This window comes from Oncorhynchus nerka, linkage group LG15 (assembly GCF_034236695.1).
Source record: "Oncorhynchus nerka isolate Pitt River linkage group LG15, Oner_Uvic_2.0, whole genome shotgun sequence".
Taxonomy (NCBI): Eukaryota; Metazoa; Chordata; class Actinopteri; order Salmoniformes; family Salmonidae; genus Oncorhynchus; species Oncorhynchus nerka.
This window is the reverse complement of record NC_088410.1, coordinates 20,583,954-20,604,763: the sequence shown is the minus strand read 5'-3', so window position 1 is coordinate 20,604,763 and position 20,810 is coordinate 20,583,954. Positions and strand designations below refer to the sequence as shown.

General features: G+C 50.6%; 1 protein-coding gene across 1 annotated transcript in view; it reads left to right on the top strand.

The window, feature by feature from the left end:
* The first annotated feature begins 2,647 nt into the window (after positions 1-2,647).
* The window catches only part of LOC135560123 (methyl-CpG-binding domain protein 3-like), a 53,266-nt gene continuing 35,103 nt past the window's right edge, over positions 2,648-20,810 (top strand). The window contains exons 1-2 of the mRNA XM_065001260.1: positions 2,648-2,760; positions 3,021-3,198. Of these exons, the coding sequence (XP_064857332.1) occupies positions 2,736-2,760; positions 3,021-3,198 (203 nt within the window). The 5' untranslated portion in view covers positions 2,648-2,735. The remainder of the gene's footprint in view (positions 2,761-3,020; positions 3,199-20,810) is intronic.

Genomic DNA, 20,810 nt, shown 5'->3' with positions numbered 1-20,810 from the left:
ACTACTGTCTATACACACCATCCTATATAACTACTGTCTATACACACCATCCTATATAACTACTGTCTATACACACCATCCTATATAACTACTGTCTATACACACCATCCTATATAACTACTGTCTATACTGTCTATACACACCATCCTATATAACTACTGTCTATACACACCATCCTATATAACTACTGTCTATACACACCATCCTATATAACTACTGTCTATACACACCATCCTATATAACTACTGTCTATACACACCATCCTATATAACTACTGTCTATACACACCATCCTATATAACTACTGTCTATACTGTCTATACACACCATCCTATATAACTACTGTCTATACACACCATCCTATATAACTACTGTCTATACTGTCTATACACACCATCCTATATAACTACTGTCTATACACACCATCCTGTATAACTACTGTCTATACTGTCTATACACACTATCCTATATAACTACTGTCTATACACACCATCCTATATAACTACTGTCTATACACACCATCCTATATAACTACTGTCTATACTGTCTATACACACCATCCTATATAACTACTGTCTATACACACCATCCTATATAACTACTGTCTATACTGTCTATACACACCATCCTATATAACTACTGTCTATACACACCATCCTGTATAACTACTGTCTATACTGTCTATACACACTATCCTATATAACTACTGTCTATACACACCATCCTATATAACTACTGTCTATACACACCATCCTATATAACTACTATTTACTTCAGGATTATGCATATCTCAAAGTGCTGTACAGAAACCCAGTCTAAAACCCCAAACAGCAAGCAATGCAGGTGTAGAAGCACCAAGTGCTGTACAGAAACCCAGTCTAAAACCCCCAAACAGCAAGCAATGCAGGTGTAGAAGAGGAATATATTTCTTAACCTCTTTATTTTTACTTCAGGATGATGTGTGTATTGTTTTGTATTGTTCGGTATGATCACTGCACTGTTGGAAGGTAGAAACACAAGCATTTCACTGCACCTGGGATAACATCTGCAGATCGGTGTACGAGCACCAATAAACTATGATTTGAGTGAATTGGCTCTTAAATGTTTTCAAGACGTGGAGAAAAGAGGAATAGATCGAGGAAGAAGATGCTGCCACTCTAACTGGGGAGAGTATTAGTTTAGGACTAACCAAGGAAGATGGGCGATGGGTCGTTGGTCTGCTGCCATCATGGCCTAATGAAGGGGAGCCATCCTCAACCATGCCAGCCATGCCAGTCTCCCCCAGCTACCCCCTGCCGCCGCCAGCCATGCCAGTCTCCCCCAGCTGCCCCCTGCCATGCCAGCCATGCCATTCTCCCCCAGCTGCCCCCTGCCGCCGCCAGCCATGCCAGTCTCCCCCAGCTGCCCCCTGCCATGCCAGCCATGCCAGTCTCCCCCAGCTGCCCCCTGCCATGCCAGCCATGCCAGTCTCCCCCTGCTGCCGCCAGCCATGCCAGTCTCCCCAGCTGCCCCCTGCCATGCCAGCCATGCCAGTCTCCCCAGCTGCCCCCTGCCACCGCCAGCCATGCCAGTCTCCCCCAGTTGCCCCCTGCCATGCCAGCCATGCCAGTCTACCCCTGCTGCCTCCTGCCATGCCAGCCATGCCAGTCTCCCCCAGCTGCCCCCTGCCGCCACCAGCCATGCCAGTCTCCCCCAGCTGCCCCCTGCCATGCCAGCCATGCCAGTCTCCCCCAGCTGCCCCCTGCCATGCCAGCCATGCCAGTCTACCCCTGCTGCCTCCTGCCATGCCAGCCATGCCAGTCTCCCCCAGCTGCTGCCAGCCATGCCAGTCTCCCCCAGCTGCCCCCTGCCATGCCAGTCTCCCCCAGCTGCCCCCTTGCAGCCGCCAGCCACACTGATGTGGCTGAGTGTCTCTTTGTGTCTCTTTCGGTCGGTTATCTCGTCTTGCTTCGAAGGCCTTTCATGTCTCGCTATTTATTCTCTTTTGAACACTTGTTGTTGCTGCTGTGCTAGGATTTATACCCCGAACCTGAATGAACTATAATTGGATAAATACCACGTCCTGTTTTCTGGGGGTCCTGGGTCCTCCTCTGCTCCTCACCCTCTGTTTCCTTTCCTCATCTCCTCACACTCTGTTTCCTTTCCTGTTCTCATCCCCTCTCTGTTTCCTCTCCTGCTCTCATCACCTGTTTGTTTCCTTTCCTGTTCTCATCCCCTCTCTGTTTCCTCTCCTCATCTCATCATCCCTCCTCTCCTCATCTCATCTCCCCTCTGTTTCCTTTCCTGTTCTCATCCCCTCTCTGTTTCCTCTCCTGTTCTCATCATCCCTCCTCTCCTCATCTCCCCTCTGTTTCCTCTCCTGTTCTCATCACCCCTCCTCTCCTCATCTCATCATCCCTCCTCTCCTCATCTCCCCTCTGTTTCTTTTCCTGTTCTCATCATCCCTCCTCTCCTCATCTCATCATCCCTCCTCTCCTCATCTCCCCTCTGTTTCTTTTCTTGTTCTCATCATCCCTCCTCTCCTCATCTCATCATCCCTCCTCTCCTCATCTCATCATCCCTCCTCTCCTCATCTCATCATCCCTCCTCTCCTCATCTCCCCTCTGTTTCTTTTCTTGTTCTCATCATCCCTCCTCTCCTCATCTCATCACCTGTCTGTTGTGTTTGCAGCTGTTCTGGGAGAAGCGGTTGAAAGGCCTGAGGGTGTCAGCTATCACAGAAGAGGTCCTCAGGAGCATGGAGCTTCCTAAGGGTTTAACAAGTAGGAGCCCTGCCTGTCGTCTCTCCGATTATGTCTCTGATGTTAATAATAGGCAGTTGTATATAACCATATTATCTTACAATTATAAATGTTATTAGTTATCTCTAATCAAATACACTGTACTGTGTGATTGAGAACATGGAAGTAAAAACAATGAGGTATGTGAGTCTGTCTGACCAGAAGGGGTTGATGGGACTATATGGTTATGTTCCTGACCGTGTTCCTGACCGTGTTCCTGTGGCCGTGTTGTCCTCTACCAGGTTTGGGTCCAGACACGTCAGACGAGACGCTCCTATCGGCTATCTCCAGCGCCCTCCACATGAGCTCCTCCCCCATCACGGGCCAGACGACCTCGGCTGCAGAGAAGAACCCGGCTATCTGGCTCAACACGTCGCAGCCCCTGTGTAAAGCCTTCATAGTCACCGATCAGGACATCCGGTAAGGCGCGTCTCTGTGTGTCTGTTTGTGTCACCGAACCAGGATACACCGTAAAATGTGAGTGTGAGAGAGACTGACTGACTGACACACACACACACACACACACACACACACACACACACACACACACACACACACACACACACACACACACACACACACACACACACACACAGCAGGTAGATGTGATGTATGTCAAGTACTTCCTTCCCAGGCAGTACTATTTCCCAGGCAGTACTATTTCCCAGGCAGTACTATTTCCCAGGCAGTACTATTTCCCAGGTAGTACTATTTCCCAGGTAGTACTATTTCCCAGGCAGTACTATTTCCCAGGCAGTACTATTTCCCAGGCAGTACTATTTCCCAGGCAGTACTATTTCCCAGGTAGTACTATTTCCCAGGTAGTACTATTTCCCAGGCAGTACTATTTCCCAGGCAGTACTATTTCCCAGGCAGTACTATTTCCCAGGCAGTACTTTTTCCCCGGTAGTACTTTTCCCAGGCAGTACTATTTCCCAGGCAGTACTATTTCCCAGGCAGTACTATTTCCCAGGCAGTACTATTTCCCATTCTACTATGGACCAGTATTGCTATGTTTCTCACCATGTGTCCATACATAACTGTGTACTAGAGGTCTTCATGTGTCCAGAAAGTTGGACCGGTTCCAAAATGAACCAAACAGACCCGAGGACCGTCGGACCTGTTCTGAAATTACCCAAACAGACCCGAGGACCGTCAGACCCGTTCTGAAATGCCCCAAACAGACCCGAGGACCATGGTCTCTGCTGTTTCCTGAGGTCCACCATCAGCTCCTTCGTTTTGTTGACGTTGAGGGAAGATTATTTTCCTGCCACCACTCCTCCAGGACCCTCACCTCCTCCTCCAGGACCCTCACCTCCTCCTCCAGGACCCTCACCTCCTCCTCCAGGACCCTCACCGCCTCCCTGTAGACTGTCTCGTCATTGTTGGTAATCCGGCCTACTACTGTTGTGCCGTCTGCAAACTTGATGATTGGGCACCCATCACGCAGTACAAAAAGAGGGCTCGCAATTTCAACCAATCGCTGCACATTTACCACATAATAGGGTTGAATCAAGCCACATGTCAACAAACTTCCCCTGCCAGCACACATGTGGACAAAAATCATTTTGTCATGCAAAATGTAAGAATTCCAGTAGCATAACGAAGCATTTTTGCCTCACTAAAACCAAGCATTTTTGCCTCACTAAAACCAAGCATTTTTGCCTCACTAAAACCAAGCATTTTTGGTGCGCAAATTTCACAAACAATCCCCACAAAATCCTGGAGGGACTGGTTGACCTGCAGTGAGCTGTGATATTGTCGTGTAGCTAATCAAAATACGTGTCTGTTTGCTAGCTAACTAAGGTAGCTAACTAAGTTAGCTAGTTAGCTATCTAAGTTAGCTAGCTCAACAACTAACATTACCGGTAGCCATATCTTTTGACAAAAGATTTACAATCGGAGATCTTTTGTAACTTGTTAGCAAACACGTGTTTGTTAGCAACTGTACATAATTTTACTAGCTAGCTTTGCAATATAATAATGAGGGTTGACATTGGTATGAACAACGTGATGTTGTTCATCTAGTAGTGACTATATAGACCCACTGTGCTCCCTATAGACCCCCTGCGCTCCCTATAGACCCCCTGTGCTCCCTATAGACCCCCTGTGCTCCCTATAGACCCCCTGTGCTCCCTATAGACCCCTGTGTTCCCTATAGATCCCCTGTGTTCCCTATAGATCCCCCGTGCTCCCTATAGATCCACTGTGCTCCCTATAGACCCCCTGTGTTCCCTATAGACCCCCTGTGCTCCCTATAGACCCCCTGTGTTCCCTATAGACCCCCTGTGCTCCCTATAGATCCCCTGTGTTCCCTATAGATCCACTGTGCTCCCTATAGATCCCCTGTGTTCCCTATAGATCTCCTGTGTTCCCTATAGACCCCCTGTGCTCCCTATAGACCCCCTGTGTTCCTATAGACCCCCTGTGCTCCCTATAGATCCCTGTGTTCCCTATAGATCCACTGTGCTCCCTATAGATCCCCTGTGTTCCCTATAGATCTCCTGTGTTCCCTATAGATCCACTGTGCTCCCTATAGATCTCCTGTGTTCCCTATAGATCTCCTGTGTTCCCTATAGATCCACTGTGCTCCCTATAGACCCCCTGTGCTCCCTATAGACCCCCTGTGTTCCCTATAGACCCCCTGTGCTCCCTATAGATCCCCTGTGTTCCCTATAGATCCACTGTGCTCCCTATAGATCTCCTGTGTTCCCTATAGATCCACTGTGCTCCCTATAGACCCCCTGTGCTCCCTAAAGATCCCCTGTGCTCCCTATAGACCCCCTGTGCTCCCTATAGATCCCCAGTGCTCCCTATAGATCTCCTGTGTTCCCTATAGATCCACTGTGCTCCCTATACATCTCCTGTGTTCCCTATAGATCCACTGTGCTCCCTATAGACCCCCTGTGCTCCCTAAAGATCCCCTGTGCTCCCTATAGACCCCCTGTGCTCCCTATAGATCCCCAGTGCTCCCTATAGATCCCCTGTGCTCCCTATAGATCCCCTGTGCTCCCTATAGATCCCCTGTGCTCCCTATAGATCCCCTGTGCTCCCTATAGATCCCTTGTGCTCCCTATAGATCCCTTGCGTTCCCTATAGATCCCCTGTGTTCCCTATAGACCCCCTGTGTTCCCTATAGACCCCCTGTGTTCCCTATAGATCCCATGTGTTCCCTATAGATCCACTGTGCTCCCTATAGACCCCCTGTGTTCCCTATAGACCCCCTGTGCTCCCTATAGACCCCCTGTGTTCCCTATAGATCCACTGTGCTCCCTATAGATCCCCTGTGTTCCCTATAGATCCACTGTGCTCCCTATAGATCCCTTGTGCTCCCTATAGATCCCCTGTGTTCCCTATCGATCCCCTGTGTTCCCTATAGATCCCCTGTGCTCCCTATAGATCCCCTGTGCTCCCTATAGATCCCCTGTGCTCCCTATAGATCCCCTGTGTTCCCTATAGATCCCCTGTGTTCCCTATAGATCCCCTGTGCTCCCTATAGATCCCCTGTGTTCCCTATAGATCCCCTGTGTTCCCTATAGATCCCCTGTGTTCCCTATAGACCCCCTGTGTTCCCTATAGACCCCTGTGTTCCCTATAGACCCCCTGTGTTCCCTATAGACCCCTGTGTTCCCTATAGACCCTGTGTTCCCTATAGACCCCTGTGTTCCCTATAGATCCCTTGTGCTCCCTATAGATCCCTTGTGTTCCCTATAGATCCCCTGTGCTCCCTATATGTACCCTGTGCTCCCTATAGATACCCTGTGTTCCCTATAGACCCCCTGTGTTCCCTATAGATCCCCTGTGTTCCCTATAGATCCACTGTGCTCTCTATAGATCCCTTGTGCTCCCTATAGATCCCTTGTGTTCCCTATAGATCCCCTGTGCTCCCTATATGTACCCTGTGCTCCCTATAGACCCCCTGTGTTCCCTATAGATCCCCTGTGCTCCCTATAGATACCCTGTGCTCCCTATAGATACCCTGTGCTCCCTATAGATCCCCTGTGCTCCCTATAGATCCCCTGTGCTCCCTATAGATCCCTTGTGCTCCCTATAGATCCCTTGTGTTCCCTATAGATCCCCTGTGTTCCCTATAGACCCCATGTGTTCCCTATAGATCCCCTGTGTTCCCTATAGATCCACTGTGCTCCCTATAGATCCCCTGTGCTCCCTATAGATCCCCTGTGCTCCCTATAGATCCCCTGTGCTCCCTATAGATCCCCTGTGGTCCCTATAGACCCCCTGTGTTCCCTATAGATCCCCTGTGCTCCCTATAGACCCCCTGTGTTCCCTATAGACCCCCTGTGCTCCCTATAGACCCCCTGTGCTCCCTATAGACCCCCTGTGGTCTCTATAGACCCCCTGTGTTCCCTATAGACCCCCTGTGCTCCCTGTAGACCCCCTGTGTTCCCTATAGATCCCTTGTGCTCCCTATAGATCCCTTGTGTTCCCTATAGATCCCCTGTGCTCCCTATAGATACCCTGTGCTCCCTATAGACCCCCTGTGTTCCCTATAGACCCCCTGTGTTCCCTATAGATCCACTGTGTTCCCTATAGATCCACTGTGTTCCCTATAGATCCACTGTGTTCCCTATAGATCCACTGTGCTCCCTATAGATCCCTTGTGCTCCCTATAGATCCCGTGTGTTCCCTATAGATCCCCTGTGCTCCCTATAGATCCCCTGTGCTCCCTATAGACCCCCTGTGTTCCCTATAGATCCCATGTGTTCCCTATAGATCCACTGTGCTCCCTATAGACCCCCTGTGTTCCCTATAGACCCCCTGTGCTCCCTATAGACCCCCTGTGTTCCCTATAGATCCACTGTGCTCCCTATAGATCCCCTGTGTTCCCTATAGATCCACTGTGCTCCCTATAGATCCCCTGTGTTCCCTATATATCCCCTGTGTTCCCTATAGATCCACTGTGCTCCCTATAGATCCCCTGTGTTCCCTATAGATCCACTGTGCTCCCTATAGATCCCCTGTGTTCCCTATATATCCCCTGTGTTCCCTATAGATCCACTGTGCTCCCTATAGATCCCCTGTGTTCCCTATATATCCCCTGTGTTCCCTATAGATCCACTGTGCTCCCTATAGATCCCCTGTGCTCCCTATAGATCCCCTGTGTTCCCTATAGACCCCCTGTGCTCCCTGTAGACCCCCTGTGTTCCCTATAGATCCCTTGTGCTCCCTATAGATCCCTTGTGCTCCCTATAGATACCCTGTGCTCCCTATAGATCCCCTGTGCTCCCTATAGATCCCCTGTGCTCCCTATAGATCCCTTGTGCTCCCTATAGATCCCTTGTGTTCCCTATAGATCCCCTGTGTTCCCTATAGACCCCATGTGTTCCCTATAGATCCCCTGTGTTCCCTATAGATCCACTGTGCTCCCTATAGATCCCCTGTGCTCCCTATAGATCCCCTGTGCTCCCTATAGATCCCTGTGCTCCCTATAGATCCCCTGTGGTCCCTATAGACCCCCTGTGTTCCCTATAGATCCCCTGTGCTCCCTATAGACCCCCTGTGTTCCCTATAGACCCCCTGTGCTCCCTATAGACCCCTGTGCTCCCTATAGACCCCTGTGGTCTCTATAAACCCCTGTGTTCCCTATAGACCCCCTGTGCTCCCTGTAGACCCCCTGTGTTCCCTATAGATCCCTTGTGCTCCCTATAGATCCCTTGTGTTCCCTATAGATCCCCTGTGCTCCCTATAGATACCCTGTGCTCCCTATAGACCCCCTGTGTTCCCTATAGACCCCCTGTGTTCCCTATAGATCCACTGTGTTCCCTATAGATCCACTGTGTTCCCTATAGATCCACTGTGCTCCCTATAGATCCCTTGTGCTCCCTATAGATCCCGTGTGTTCCCTATAGATCCCCTGTGCTCCCTATAGATCCCCTGTGCTCCCTATAGACCCCCTGTGTTCCCTATAGATCCCATGTGTTCCCTATAGATCCACTGTGCTCCCTATAGACCCCCTGTGTTCCCTATAGACCCCCTGTGCTCCCTATAGACCCCCTGTGTTCCCTATAGATCCACTGTGCTCCCTATAGATCCCCTGTGTTCCCTATAGATCCACTGTGCTCCCTATAGATCCCCTGTGTTCCCTATATATCCCCTGTGTTCCCTATAGATCCACTGTGCTCCCTATAGATCCCCTGTGCTCCCTATAGATCCCCTGTGTTCCCTATAGACCCCCTGTGTTCCCTATAGATCCACTGTGCTCCCTATAGACCCCCTGTGTTCCCTATAGACCCCCTGTGCTCCCTATAGACCCACTGTGCTCCCTATAGATCCCTTGTGCTCCCTATAGATCCCCTGTGTTCCCTATAGATCCCATGTGTTCCCTATAGATCCCATGTGTTCCCTATAGATCCACTGTGCTCCCTATAGACCCCCTGTGTTCCCTATAGACCCCCTGTGCTCCCTATAGACCCCCTGTGTTCCCTATAGATCCACTGTGCTCCCTATAGATCCCCTGTGTTCCCTATAGATCCACTGTGCTCCCTATAGATCCCCTGTGTTCCCTATAGATCCACTGTGCTCCTATAGATCCCCTGTGCTCCATATAGATCCCCTGTGCTCCCTATAGATCCCCCCCTATAGATCCCCGTGCTCCCTATAGACCCCCGTGCTCCCTATAGACCCCCGTGCTCCCTATAGATCCCCCGTGCTCCCTATAGATCCCCTGTGCTCCCTATAGATCCCCTGTGCTCCCTATAGATCCCCTGTGTTCCCTATAGATCCCCTGTGGTCCCTATAGATCCCCTGTGCTCCCTATAGATCCCCTGTGCTCCCTATAGATCCCCTGTGTTCCCTATAGATCCCCTGTGTCCCCTATAGATCCCCTGTGTTCCCTATAGACCCCCTGTGTTCCCTATAGATCCCATGTGTTCCCTATAGATCCACTGTGCTCACTATAGACCCCCTGTGTTCCCTATAGACCCCCTGTGCTCCCTATAGACCCCCTGTGTTCCCTATAGACCCCCTGTGCTCCCTATAGATCCACTGTGCTCCCTATAGATCCCCTGTGTTCCCTATAGATCCCCCGTGCTCCCTATAGATCCCCCGTGCTCCCTATAGATCCCCCGTGCTCCCTATAGATCCACTGTGTTCCCTATAGATCCCATGTGTTCCCTATAGATCCCCTGTGCTCCCTATAGACCCCCTGTGCTCCCTATAGACCCCCTGTGTTCCCTATAGATCCACTGTGCTCCCTATAGATCCCCTGTGTTCCCTATAGATCTCCTTTGTTCCCTATAGATCCACTGTGCTCCCTATAGATCTCCTGTGTTCCCTATAGATCCACTGTGCTCCCTATAGACTCCCTGTGCTCCCTATAGATCCCCCGTGCTCCCTATAGATCACCCGTGCTCCCTATAGATCCCCCGTGCTCCCTATAGATCCCCCGTGCTCCCTATAGATCCCCCGTGCTCCCTATAGATCCCCCGTGCTCCCTATAGATCCCCTGTGCTCCCTATAGATCCCCTGTGCTCCCTATAGACCCCCTGTGCTCCCTATAGATCCCCAGTGCTCCCTATAGATCCCCTGTGCTCCCTATAGATCCCCTGTGCTCCCTATAGATCCCCTGTGTTCCCTATAGATCCCATGTGTACCCTATAGATCCACTGTGCTCCCTATAGACCCCCTGTGTTCCCTATAGACCCCCTGTGCTCCCTATAGATCCCCTGTGTTCCCTATAGATCCCCCGTGCTCCCTATAGATCCCCCGTGCTCCCTATAGATCCCCCGTGCTCCCTATAGATCCCCCGTGCTCCCTATAGATCCCCCGTGCTCCCTATAGATCCCCCGTGCTCCCTATAGATCCCCCGTGCTCCCTATAGATCCACTGTGTTCCCTATAGATCCCCCGTGTTCCCTATAGATCCCCCGTGCTCCCTATAGATCCCCCGTGCTCCCTATAGATCCCCTGTGCTCCCTATAGATCCCCTGTGTTCCCTATAGATCCCCTGTGTTCCCTATAGATCCCCTGTGTTCCCTATAGACCCCCTGTGTTCCCTATAGATCCCATGTGTTCCCTATAGATCCACTGTGCTCCCTATAGACCCCCTGTGTTCCCTATAGACCCCCTGTGTTCCCTATAGACCCCCTGTGCTCCCTATAGACCCCTGTGTTCCCTATAGACCCCTGTGCTCCATATAGACCCCTGTGTTCCCTATAGATCCACTGTGCTCCCTATAGATCCCCTGTGTTCCCTATAGATCTCCTGTGTTCCCTATAGATCCACTGTGACCCCTGTGCTCCCTATAGACCCCTGTGCTCCCTATAGATCCCCTGTGCTCCCTATAGATCCCCTGTGCTCCCTATAGATCCCCTGTGCTCCCTATAGATCCCCTGTGCTCCCTATAGATCCCCTGTGCTCCCTATAGATCCCCTGTGCTCCCTATAGATCCCTTGTGCTCCCTATAGATCTCCTGTGTTCCCTATAGATCCACTGTGCTCCCTATAGATCTCCTGTGTTCCCTATAGATCCACTGTGCTCCCTATAGATCCCCTGTGCTCCCTATAGATCCCCTGTGCTCCCTATAGATCCCCTGTGCTCCCTATAGATCCCCTGTGCTCCCTATAGATCCCCTGTGCTCCCTATAGATCCCTTGTGCTCCCTATAGATCTCCTGTGTTCCCTATAGATCCACTGTGCTCCCTATAGATCTCCTGTGTTCCCTATAGATCCACTGTGCTCCCTATAGACCCCCTGTGTTCCCTATAGACCCCCTGTGCTCTCTATAGACCCACTGTGCTCCCTATAGATCCCTTGTGCTCCCTATAGATGCCCTGTGTTCCCTATAGATCCCATGTGTTCCCTATAGATCCCATGTGTTCCCTATAGATCCCATGTGTTCCCTATAGATCCACTGTGCTCCCTATAGACCCCCTGTGTTCCCTATAGACCCCCTGTGCTCCCTATAGACCCCCTGTGTTCCCTATAGATCCACTGTGCTCCCTATAGATCCCCTGTGTTCCCTATAGATCCACTGTGCTCCCTATAGATCCCCTGTGCTCCATATAGATCCCCTGTGCTCCCTATAGATCCCCGTGTTCCCTATAGATCCCCCGTGCTCCCTATAGACCCCCCGTGCTCCCTATAGATCCCCTGTGCTCCCTATAGATCCCCTGTGCTCCCCTATAGATCCCATGTGTTCCCTATAGACCCCCTGTGTTCCCTATAGATCCCATGTGTTCCCTATAGATCCACTGTGCTCCCTATAGATCCCCTGTGTTCCCTATAGATCTCCTGTGTTCCCTATAGATCCACTGTGCTCCCTATAGATCTCCTGTGTTCCCTATAGATCCACTGTGCTCCCTATAGACTCCCTGTGCTCCCTATAGATCCCCTGTGCTCCCTATAGACCCCCTGTGCTCCCTATAGATCCCCAGTGCTCCCTATAGATCCCCTGTGCTCCCTATAGATCCCCTGTGCTCCCTATAGATCCCCTGTGTTCCCTATAGATCCCATGTGTTCCCTATAGACCCCCTGTGCTCCCTATAGACCCCCTGTGTTCCCTATAGACCCCCTGTGCTCCCTATAGACCCCCTGTGTTCCCTATAGACCCCCTGTGCTCCATATAGACCCCCTGTGTTCCCTATAGATCCACTGTGCTCCCTATAGATCCCCTGTGTTCCCTATAGATCTCCTGTGTTCCCTATAGATCCACTGTGCTCCCTATAGACCCCCTGTGCTCCCTATAGATCCCCTGTGCTCCCTATAGATCCCCTGTGCTCCCTATAGATCCCCTGTGCTCCCTATAGATCCCCTGTGCTCCCTATAGATCCCCTGTGCTCCCTATAGATCCCCTGTGCTCCCTATAGATCCCTTGTGCTCCCTATAGATCTCCTGTGTTCCCTATAGATCCACTGTGCTCCCTATAGATCTCCTGTGTTCCCTATAGATCCACTGTGCTCCCTATAGACCCACTGTGCTCCCTATAGATCCCCTGTGCTCCCTATAGACCCCCAGTGCTCCCTATAGATCCCCTGTGCTCCCTATAGATCCCCTGTGCTCCCTATAGATCCCCTGTGCTCCCTATAGATCCCCTGTGCTCCCTATAGATCCCCTGTGCTCCCTATAGATCCCCTGTGCTCCCTATAGATCCCTTGTGGTCCCTATAGATCCCTTGTGTTCCATATAGATCCCCTGTGTTCCCTATAGACCCCCTGTGTTCCCTATAGATCCCATGTGTTCCCTATAGATCCACTGTGCTCCCTATAGACCCCCTGTGTTCCCTATAGACCCCCTGTGCTCCCTATAGACCCCCTGTGTTCCCTATAGATCCCCTGTGTTCCCTATAGATCCACTGTGCTCCCTATAGATCCCTTGTGCTCCCTATAGATCCCCTGTGTTCCCTATCGATCCCCTGTGTTCCCTATAGATCCCCTGTGTTCCCTATAGATCCCCTGTGCTCCCTATAGATCCCCTGTGCTCCCTATAGATCCCCTGTGCTCCCTATAGATCCCCTGTGCTCCCTATAGATCCCCTGTGCTCCCTATAGATCCCCTGTGTTCCCTATAGACCCCCTGTGTTCTCTATAGACCCCCTGTGTTCCCTATAGACCCCCTGTGTTCCCTATAGACCCCTGTGTTCCCTATAGACCCCCTGTGTTCCCTATAGACCCCCTGTGTTCCCTATAGACCCCCTGTGTTCCCTATAGACCCCTGTGTTCCCTATAGACCCCCTGTGCTCCCTATAGACCCCCTGTGTTCCCTATAGATCCCTTGTGCTCCCTATAGATCCCTTGTGTTCCCTATAGATCCCCTGTGCTCCCTATAGATACCCTGTGCTCCCTATAGACCCCCTGTGTTCCCTATAGACCCCCTGTGTTCCCTATAGACCACCTGTGTTCCCTATAGATCCACTGTGCTCCCTATAGATCCACTGTGTTCCCTATAGATCCACTGTGCTCCCTATAGATCCCTTGTGCTCCCTATAGATCCTGTGTGTTCCCTATAGATCCCCTGTGCTCCCTATAGATACCCTGTGCTCCCTATAGATCCCCTGTGCTCCCTATAGATCCCCTGTGCTCCCTATAGATCCCTTGTGCTCCCTATAGATCCCCTGTGTTCCCTATAGATCCCCTGTGTTCCCTTTAGACCCCCTGTGTTCCCTATAGATCCCCTGTGTTCCCTATAGATCCCCTGTGTTCCCTATAGATCCACTGTGCTCCCTATAGATCCCCTGTGCTCCCTATAGATCCTCTGTGCTCCCTATAGATCCCCTGTGTTCCCTATAGACCCCCTGTGTTCCCTATAGATCCCCTGTGCTCCCTATAGACCCCCTGTGTTCCCTATAGACCCCCTGTGCTCCCTATAGACGCCCTGTGCTCCCTATAGACCCCCTGTGTTCCCTATAGACCCCCTGTGTTCCCTATAGACCCCCTGTGCTCCCTATAGACCCCCTGTGTTCCCTATAGATCCCTTGTGCTCCCTATAGATCCCTTGTGTTCCCTATAGATCCCCTGTGCTCCCTATAGATACCCTGTGCTCCCTATAGACCCCCTGTGTTCCCTATAGACCCCCTGTGTTCCCTATAGATCCCTTGTGCTCCCTATAGATCCCTTGTGTTCCCTATAGATCCCCTGTGCTCCCTATAGATACCCTGTGCTCCCTATAGACCCCCTGTGTTCCCTATAGACCCCCTGTGTTCCCTATAGATCCACTGTGCTCCCTATAGATCCCTTGTGCTCCCTATAGATCCATTGTGCTCCCTATAGATCCCCTGTGCTCCCTATAGATACCCTGTGCTCCCTATAGATCCCCTGTGCTCCCTATAGATCCCCTGTGCTCCCTATAGATCCCCTGTGCTCCCTATAGATCCCTTGTGCTTCCTATAGATCCCTTGTGTTCCCTATAGATCCCCTGTGTTCCCTATAGACCCCCTGTGTTCCCTATAGATCCCATGTGTTCCCTATAGATCCACTGTGCTCCCTATAGACCCTCTGTGTTCCCTATAGACCCCCTGTGTTCCCTATAGATCCACTGTGCTCCCTATAGATCCCTTGTGCTCCCTATAGATCCCTTGTGCTCCCTATAGATCCCCTGTGCTCCCTATAGATACCCTGTGTTCCCTATATATCCCCTTTGTTCCCTATAGATCCACTGTGCTCCCTATAGATCCCCTGTGCTCCCTATAGATCCCCTGTGTTCCCTATAGACCCCCTGTGTTCCCTATAGATCCCTTGTGCTCCCTATAGATCCCTTGTGTTCCCTATAGATCCCCTGTGCTCCCTATAGACACCCTGTGCTCCCTATAGACCCCCTGTGTTCCCTATAGACCACCTGTGTTCCCTATAGATCCACTGTGCTCCCTATAGATCCACTGTGTTCCCTATAGATCCACTGTGCTCCCTATAGATTCCTTGTGCTCCCTATAGATCCTGTGTGTTCCCTATAGATCCCCTGTGCTCCCTATAGATACCCTGTGCTCCCTATAGATCCCCTGTGCTCCCTATAGATCCCCTGTGCTCCCTATAGATCCCTTGTGCTCCCTATAGATCCCCTGTGTTCCCTATAGATCCCCTGTGTTCCCTTTAGACCCCCTGTGTTCCCTATAGATCCCCTGTGTTCCTATAGATCCCCTGTGTTCCCTATAGATCCACTGTGCTCCCTATAGATCCCCTGTGCTCCCTATAGATCCTCTGTGCTCCCTATAGATCCCCTGTGTTCCCTATAGACCCCTGTGTTCCCTATAGATCCCCTGTGCTCCCTATAGACCCCTGTGTTCCCTATAGACCCCTGTGCTCCCTATAGACCCCCTGTGCTCCCTATAGACCCCTGTGTTCCCTATAGACCCCTGTGTTCCCTATAGACCCCCTGTGCTCCCTATAGACCCCTGTGTTCCCTATAGATCCCTTGTGCTCCCTATAGATCCCTTGTGTTCCCTATAGATCCCCTGTGCTCCCTATAGATACCCTGTGCTCCCTATAGACCCCTGTGTTCCCTTTAGACCCCTGTGTTCCCTATAGACCCCCCTGTGTTCCCTATAGATCCACTGTGCTCCCTATAGATCCCTTGTGCTCCCTATAGATCCCTTGTGCTCCCTATAGATCCCCTGCGCTCCCTATAGATACCCTGTGCTCCCTATAGATCCCCTGTGCTCCCTATAGATCCCCTGTGCTCCCTATAGATCCCCTGTGCTCCCTATAGATCCCTTGTGCTTCCTATAGATCCCTTGTGTTCCCTATAGATCCCCTGTGTTCCCTATAGACCCCCTGTGTTCCCTATAGATCCCATGTGTTCCCTATAGATCCACTGTGCTCCCTATAGACCCCCTGTGTTCCCTATAGACCCCCTGTGCTCCCTATAGACCCCCTGTGCTCCCTATAGATCCACTGTGCTCCCTATAGATCCCCTGTGTTCCCTATAGATCCACTGTGCTCCCTATAGATCCCCTGTGTTCCCTATATATCCCCTGTGTTCCCTATAGATTCACTGTGCTCCCTATAGATCCCCTGTGCTCCCTATAGATCCCCTGTGTTCCCTATAGACCCCCTGTGTTCCCTATAGATCCCTTGTGCTCCCTATAGATCCCCTGTGTTCCCTATAGACCCCTGTGTTCCCTATAGATCCACTGTGCTCCCTATAGATCCCTTGTGCTCCCTATAGATCCCCTGTGCTCCCTATAGATCCCCTGTGCTCCCTATAGATCCCCTGTGCTCCCTATAGATCCCTTGTGCTCCCTATAGATCCCTTGTGTTCCCTATAGATCCCCTGTGTTACCTATAGATCCCCTGTGTTCCCTATAGACCCCCTGTCTTCCCTATAGATCCCATGTGTTCCCTATAGATCCCATGTGCTCCCTATAGACCCCCTGTGCTCCCTATAGACCCCCTGTGCTCCCTATAGACCCCCTGTGCTCCCTATAGACCCCCTGTGTTCCCTATAGATCCACTGTGCTCCCTATAGATCCCCTGTGTTCCCTATATATCCTCTGTGTTCCCTATAGATCCACTGTGCTCCATATAGATCCCCTGTGCTCCCTATAGATCCCCTGTGTTCCCTATAGACCCCCTGTGTTCCCTATAGATCCACTGTGCTCCCTATAGACCCCCTGTGTTCCCTATAGACCCCCTGTGTTCCCTATAGACCCCCTGTGCTCCCTATAGACCCCCTGTGTTCCCTATAGATCCCCTGTGCTCCCTATAGATCCCTTGTGCTCCCTATAGATCCCCTGTGTTCCCTATAGATCCCCTGTGTTCCCTTTAGACCCCCTGTGTTCCCTATAGATCCCCTGTGTTCCCTATAGATCCCCTGTGTTCCCTATAGATCCACTGTGCTCCCTATAGATCCCCTGTGCTCCCTATAGATCCTCTGTGCTCCCTATAGATCCCCTGTGTTCCCTATAGACCCCCTGTGTTCCCTATAGATCCCCTGTGCTCCCTATAGACCCCCTGTGTTCCCTATAGACCCCTGTGCTCCCTATAGACCCCCTGTGCTCCCTATAGACCCCCTGTGTTCCCTATAGACCCCCTGTGTTCCCTATAGACCCCCTGTGCTCCCTATAGACCCCCTGTGTTCCCTATAGATCCCTTGTGCTCCCTATAGATCCCTTGTGTTCCCTATAGATCCCCTGTGCTCCCTATAGATACCCTGTGCTCCCTATAGACCCCCTGTGTTCCCTTTAGACCCCCTGTGTTCCCTATAGACCCCCCTGTGTTCCCTATAGATCCACTGTGCTCCCTATAGATCCCTTGTGCTCCCTATAGATCCCTTGTGCTCCCTATAGATCCCCTGCGCTCCCTATAGATACCCTGTGCTCCCTATAGATCCCCTGTGCTCCCTATAGATCCCCTGTGCTCCCTATAGATCCCTTGTGCTTCCTATAGATCCCTTGTGTTCCCTATAGATCCCCTGTGTTCCCTATAGACCCCCTGTGTTCCCTATAGATCCCATGTGTTCCCTATAGATCCACTGTGCTCCCTATAGACCCCCTGTGTTCCCTATAGACCCCCTGTGCTCCCTATAGACCCCCTGTGCTCCCTATAGATCCACTGTGCTCCCTATAGATCCCCTGTGTTCCCTATAGATCCACTGTGCTCCCTATAGATCCCCTGTGTTCCCTATATATCCCCTGTGTTCCCTATAGATTCACTGTGCTCCCTATAGATCCCCTGTGCTCCCTATAGATCCCCTGTGTTCCCTATAGACCCCCTGTGTTCCCTATAGATCCCTTGTGCTCCCTATAGATCCCCTGTGTTCCCTATAGACCCCTGTGTTCCCTATAGATCCACTGTGCTCCCTATAGATCCCTTGTGCTCCTATAGATCCCCTGTGCTCCCTATAGATCCCCTGTGCTCCCTATAGATCCCCTGTGCTCCCTATAGATCCCTTGTGCTCCCTATAGATCCCTTGTGTTCCCTATAGATCCCCTGTGTTACCTATAGATCCCCTGTGTTCCCTATAGACCCCCTGTGTTCCCTATAGATCCCATGTGTTCCCTATAGATCCCATGTGCTCCCTATAGACCCCTGTGCTCCCTATAGACCCCTGTGCTCCCTATAGACCCCTGTGCTCCCTATAGACCCCCTGTGTTCCCTATAGATCCACTGTGCTCCCTATAGATCCCCTGTGTTCCCTATATATCCTCTGTGTTCCCTATAGATCCACTGTGCTCCATATAGATCCCCTGTGCTCCCTATAGATCCCCTGTGTTCCCTATAGACCCCCTGTGTTCCCTATAGATCCACTGTGCTCCCTATAGACCCCCTGTGTTCCCTATAGACCCCCTGTGTTCCCTATAGACCCCTGTGCTCCCTATAGACCCCCTGTGTTCCCTATAGATCCACTGTGCTCCCTATAGATCCCTTGTGCTCCCTATAGATCCCTTGTGTTCCCTATAGACCCCCTGTGTTCCCTATAGACCCCCTGTGTTCCCTATAGATCCCATGTGTTCCCTATAGATCCACTGTGCTCCCTATAGACCCCCTGTGCTCCCTATAGACCCCTGTGTTCCCTATAGATCCACTGTGCTCCCTATAGATCCCCTGTGTTCCCTATAGATCCCCTGTGTTCCCTATAGATCCAATGTGCTCCCTATAGATCCCCTGTGTTCCCTATAGATCCCCTGTGTTCCTTATAGACCCCCTGTGCTCCCTATAGATCCAGTGTGTTCCTTATAGATCCACTGTGCTCCCTATAGATCCCCTGTGTTCCCTATAGATCCACTGTGCTCCCTATAGACCCCCTGTGCTCCCTATAGATCCCCTGTGTTCCCTATAGACCCCCTGTGCTCCCTATAGATCCCCTGTGTTCCCTATAGATCCCATGTGTTCCCTATAGATCCCCTGTGTTCCCTATAGATCCCCTGTGCTCCCTATAGATCCCCTGTGCTCCCTATAGATCCCTTGTGTTCCCTATAGATCCCCTGTGCTCCATATAGATCCCTTGTGTTCCCTATAGACCCCCTGTGTTCCCTAGGGACCTGACATGCAGTCATATCTGCTGAAACTATGAAGCACCATGCAGTATAATGCCTTTTCCAATGCGTCCCAAGTGGCAGCCTACTCCCTACATAATGCACTACTCCCTCAGTGTTACATAGTGCACTACTCCCTCAGTGTTACATAGTGCACCACTCCCTCAGTGTTACATAGTGCACTACTCCCTCAGTGTTACATAGTGCACTACTCCCTCAGTGTTACATAGTGCACTACTCCCTCAGTGTTACATAGTGCACCACTCCCTCAGTGTTACATAGTGCACCACTCCCTCAGTGTTACATAGTGCACCACTCCCTCAGTGTTACATAGTGCACTACTCCCTCAGTGTTACATAGTGCACCACTCCCTCAGTGTTACATAGTGCACTACTCCCTCAGTGTTACATAGTGCACCACTCCCTCAGTGTTACATAGTGCACCACTCCCACTCCCTCAGTGTTACATAGTGCACCACTCCCTCAGTGTTACATAGTGCACCACTCCCTCAGTGTTACATAGTGCACCACTCCCTCAGTGTTACATAGTGCACTACTCCCTCAGTGTTACATAGTGCACCACTCCCTCAGTGTTACATAGTGCACTACTCCCTCAGTGTTACATAGTGCACTACTCCCTCAGTGTTACATAGTGCACCACTCCCTCAGTGTTACATAGTGCACCACTCCCTCAGTGTTACATAGTGCACTACTCCCTCAGTGTTAATTTGATAAATTGTAATTACTTCGCTACTGTGGCCTATTTTTATTGCCTTACTTCCTCACGCCATTTGCACATACTGTATATAGATTTTCTATTTTTTCTATTGTGTTATTGACTGTATGTTTGTTTATTTCATGTGTAACTCTGTTGTTGTTGTTTGTGTCACACTGTTTTGCTTTATCTTGGCCAGGTCGCAGTTGTAAATGAGAACTTGTTCTCAACTGGTCTACCTGGTTAAATAAAGGTGATCTCAACTGGCCTCCCTGGTTAAATAAAGGTGATCTGGCCTACCTGGTTAAATAAAGGTGATCTGGTCTACCTGGTTAAATAAAGGTGATCTGGTCTACCTGGTTAAATAAAGGTGATCTGGTCTACCTGGTTAAATAAAGGTGATCTGGTCTACCTGGTTAAATAAAGGTGATCTGGTCTACCTGGTTAAAATAAAGGTGATCTGGTCTACCTGGTTAAATAAAGGTGATCTGGTCTACCTGGTTAAATAAAGGTGATCTGGTCTACCTGGTTAAATAAAGGTGATCTGGCCTCCCTGGTTAAATAAAGGTGATCTCAACTGGTCTACCTGGTTAAATAAAGGTTACCTGGTTGAATAAAGGTGATCTGGTCTACCTGGTTAAATAAAGGTGATCTGGTCTACCTGGTTAAATAAAGGTGATCTGGCCTCCCTGGTTAAATAAAGGTGATCTCAACTGGTCTACCTGGTTAAATAAAGGTGATCTCAACTGGTCTACCTGGTTAAATAAAGGTGATCTGGTCTACCTGGTTAAATAAAGGTGATCTGGTCTACCTGGTTAAATAAAGGTGATCTGGCCTCCCTGGTTAAATAAAGGTGATCTCAACTGGTCTACCTGGTTAAATAAAGGTGATCTCA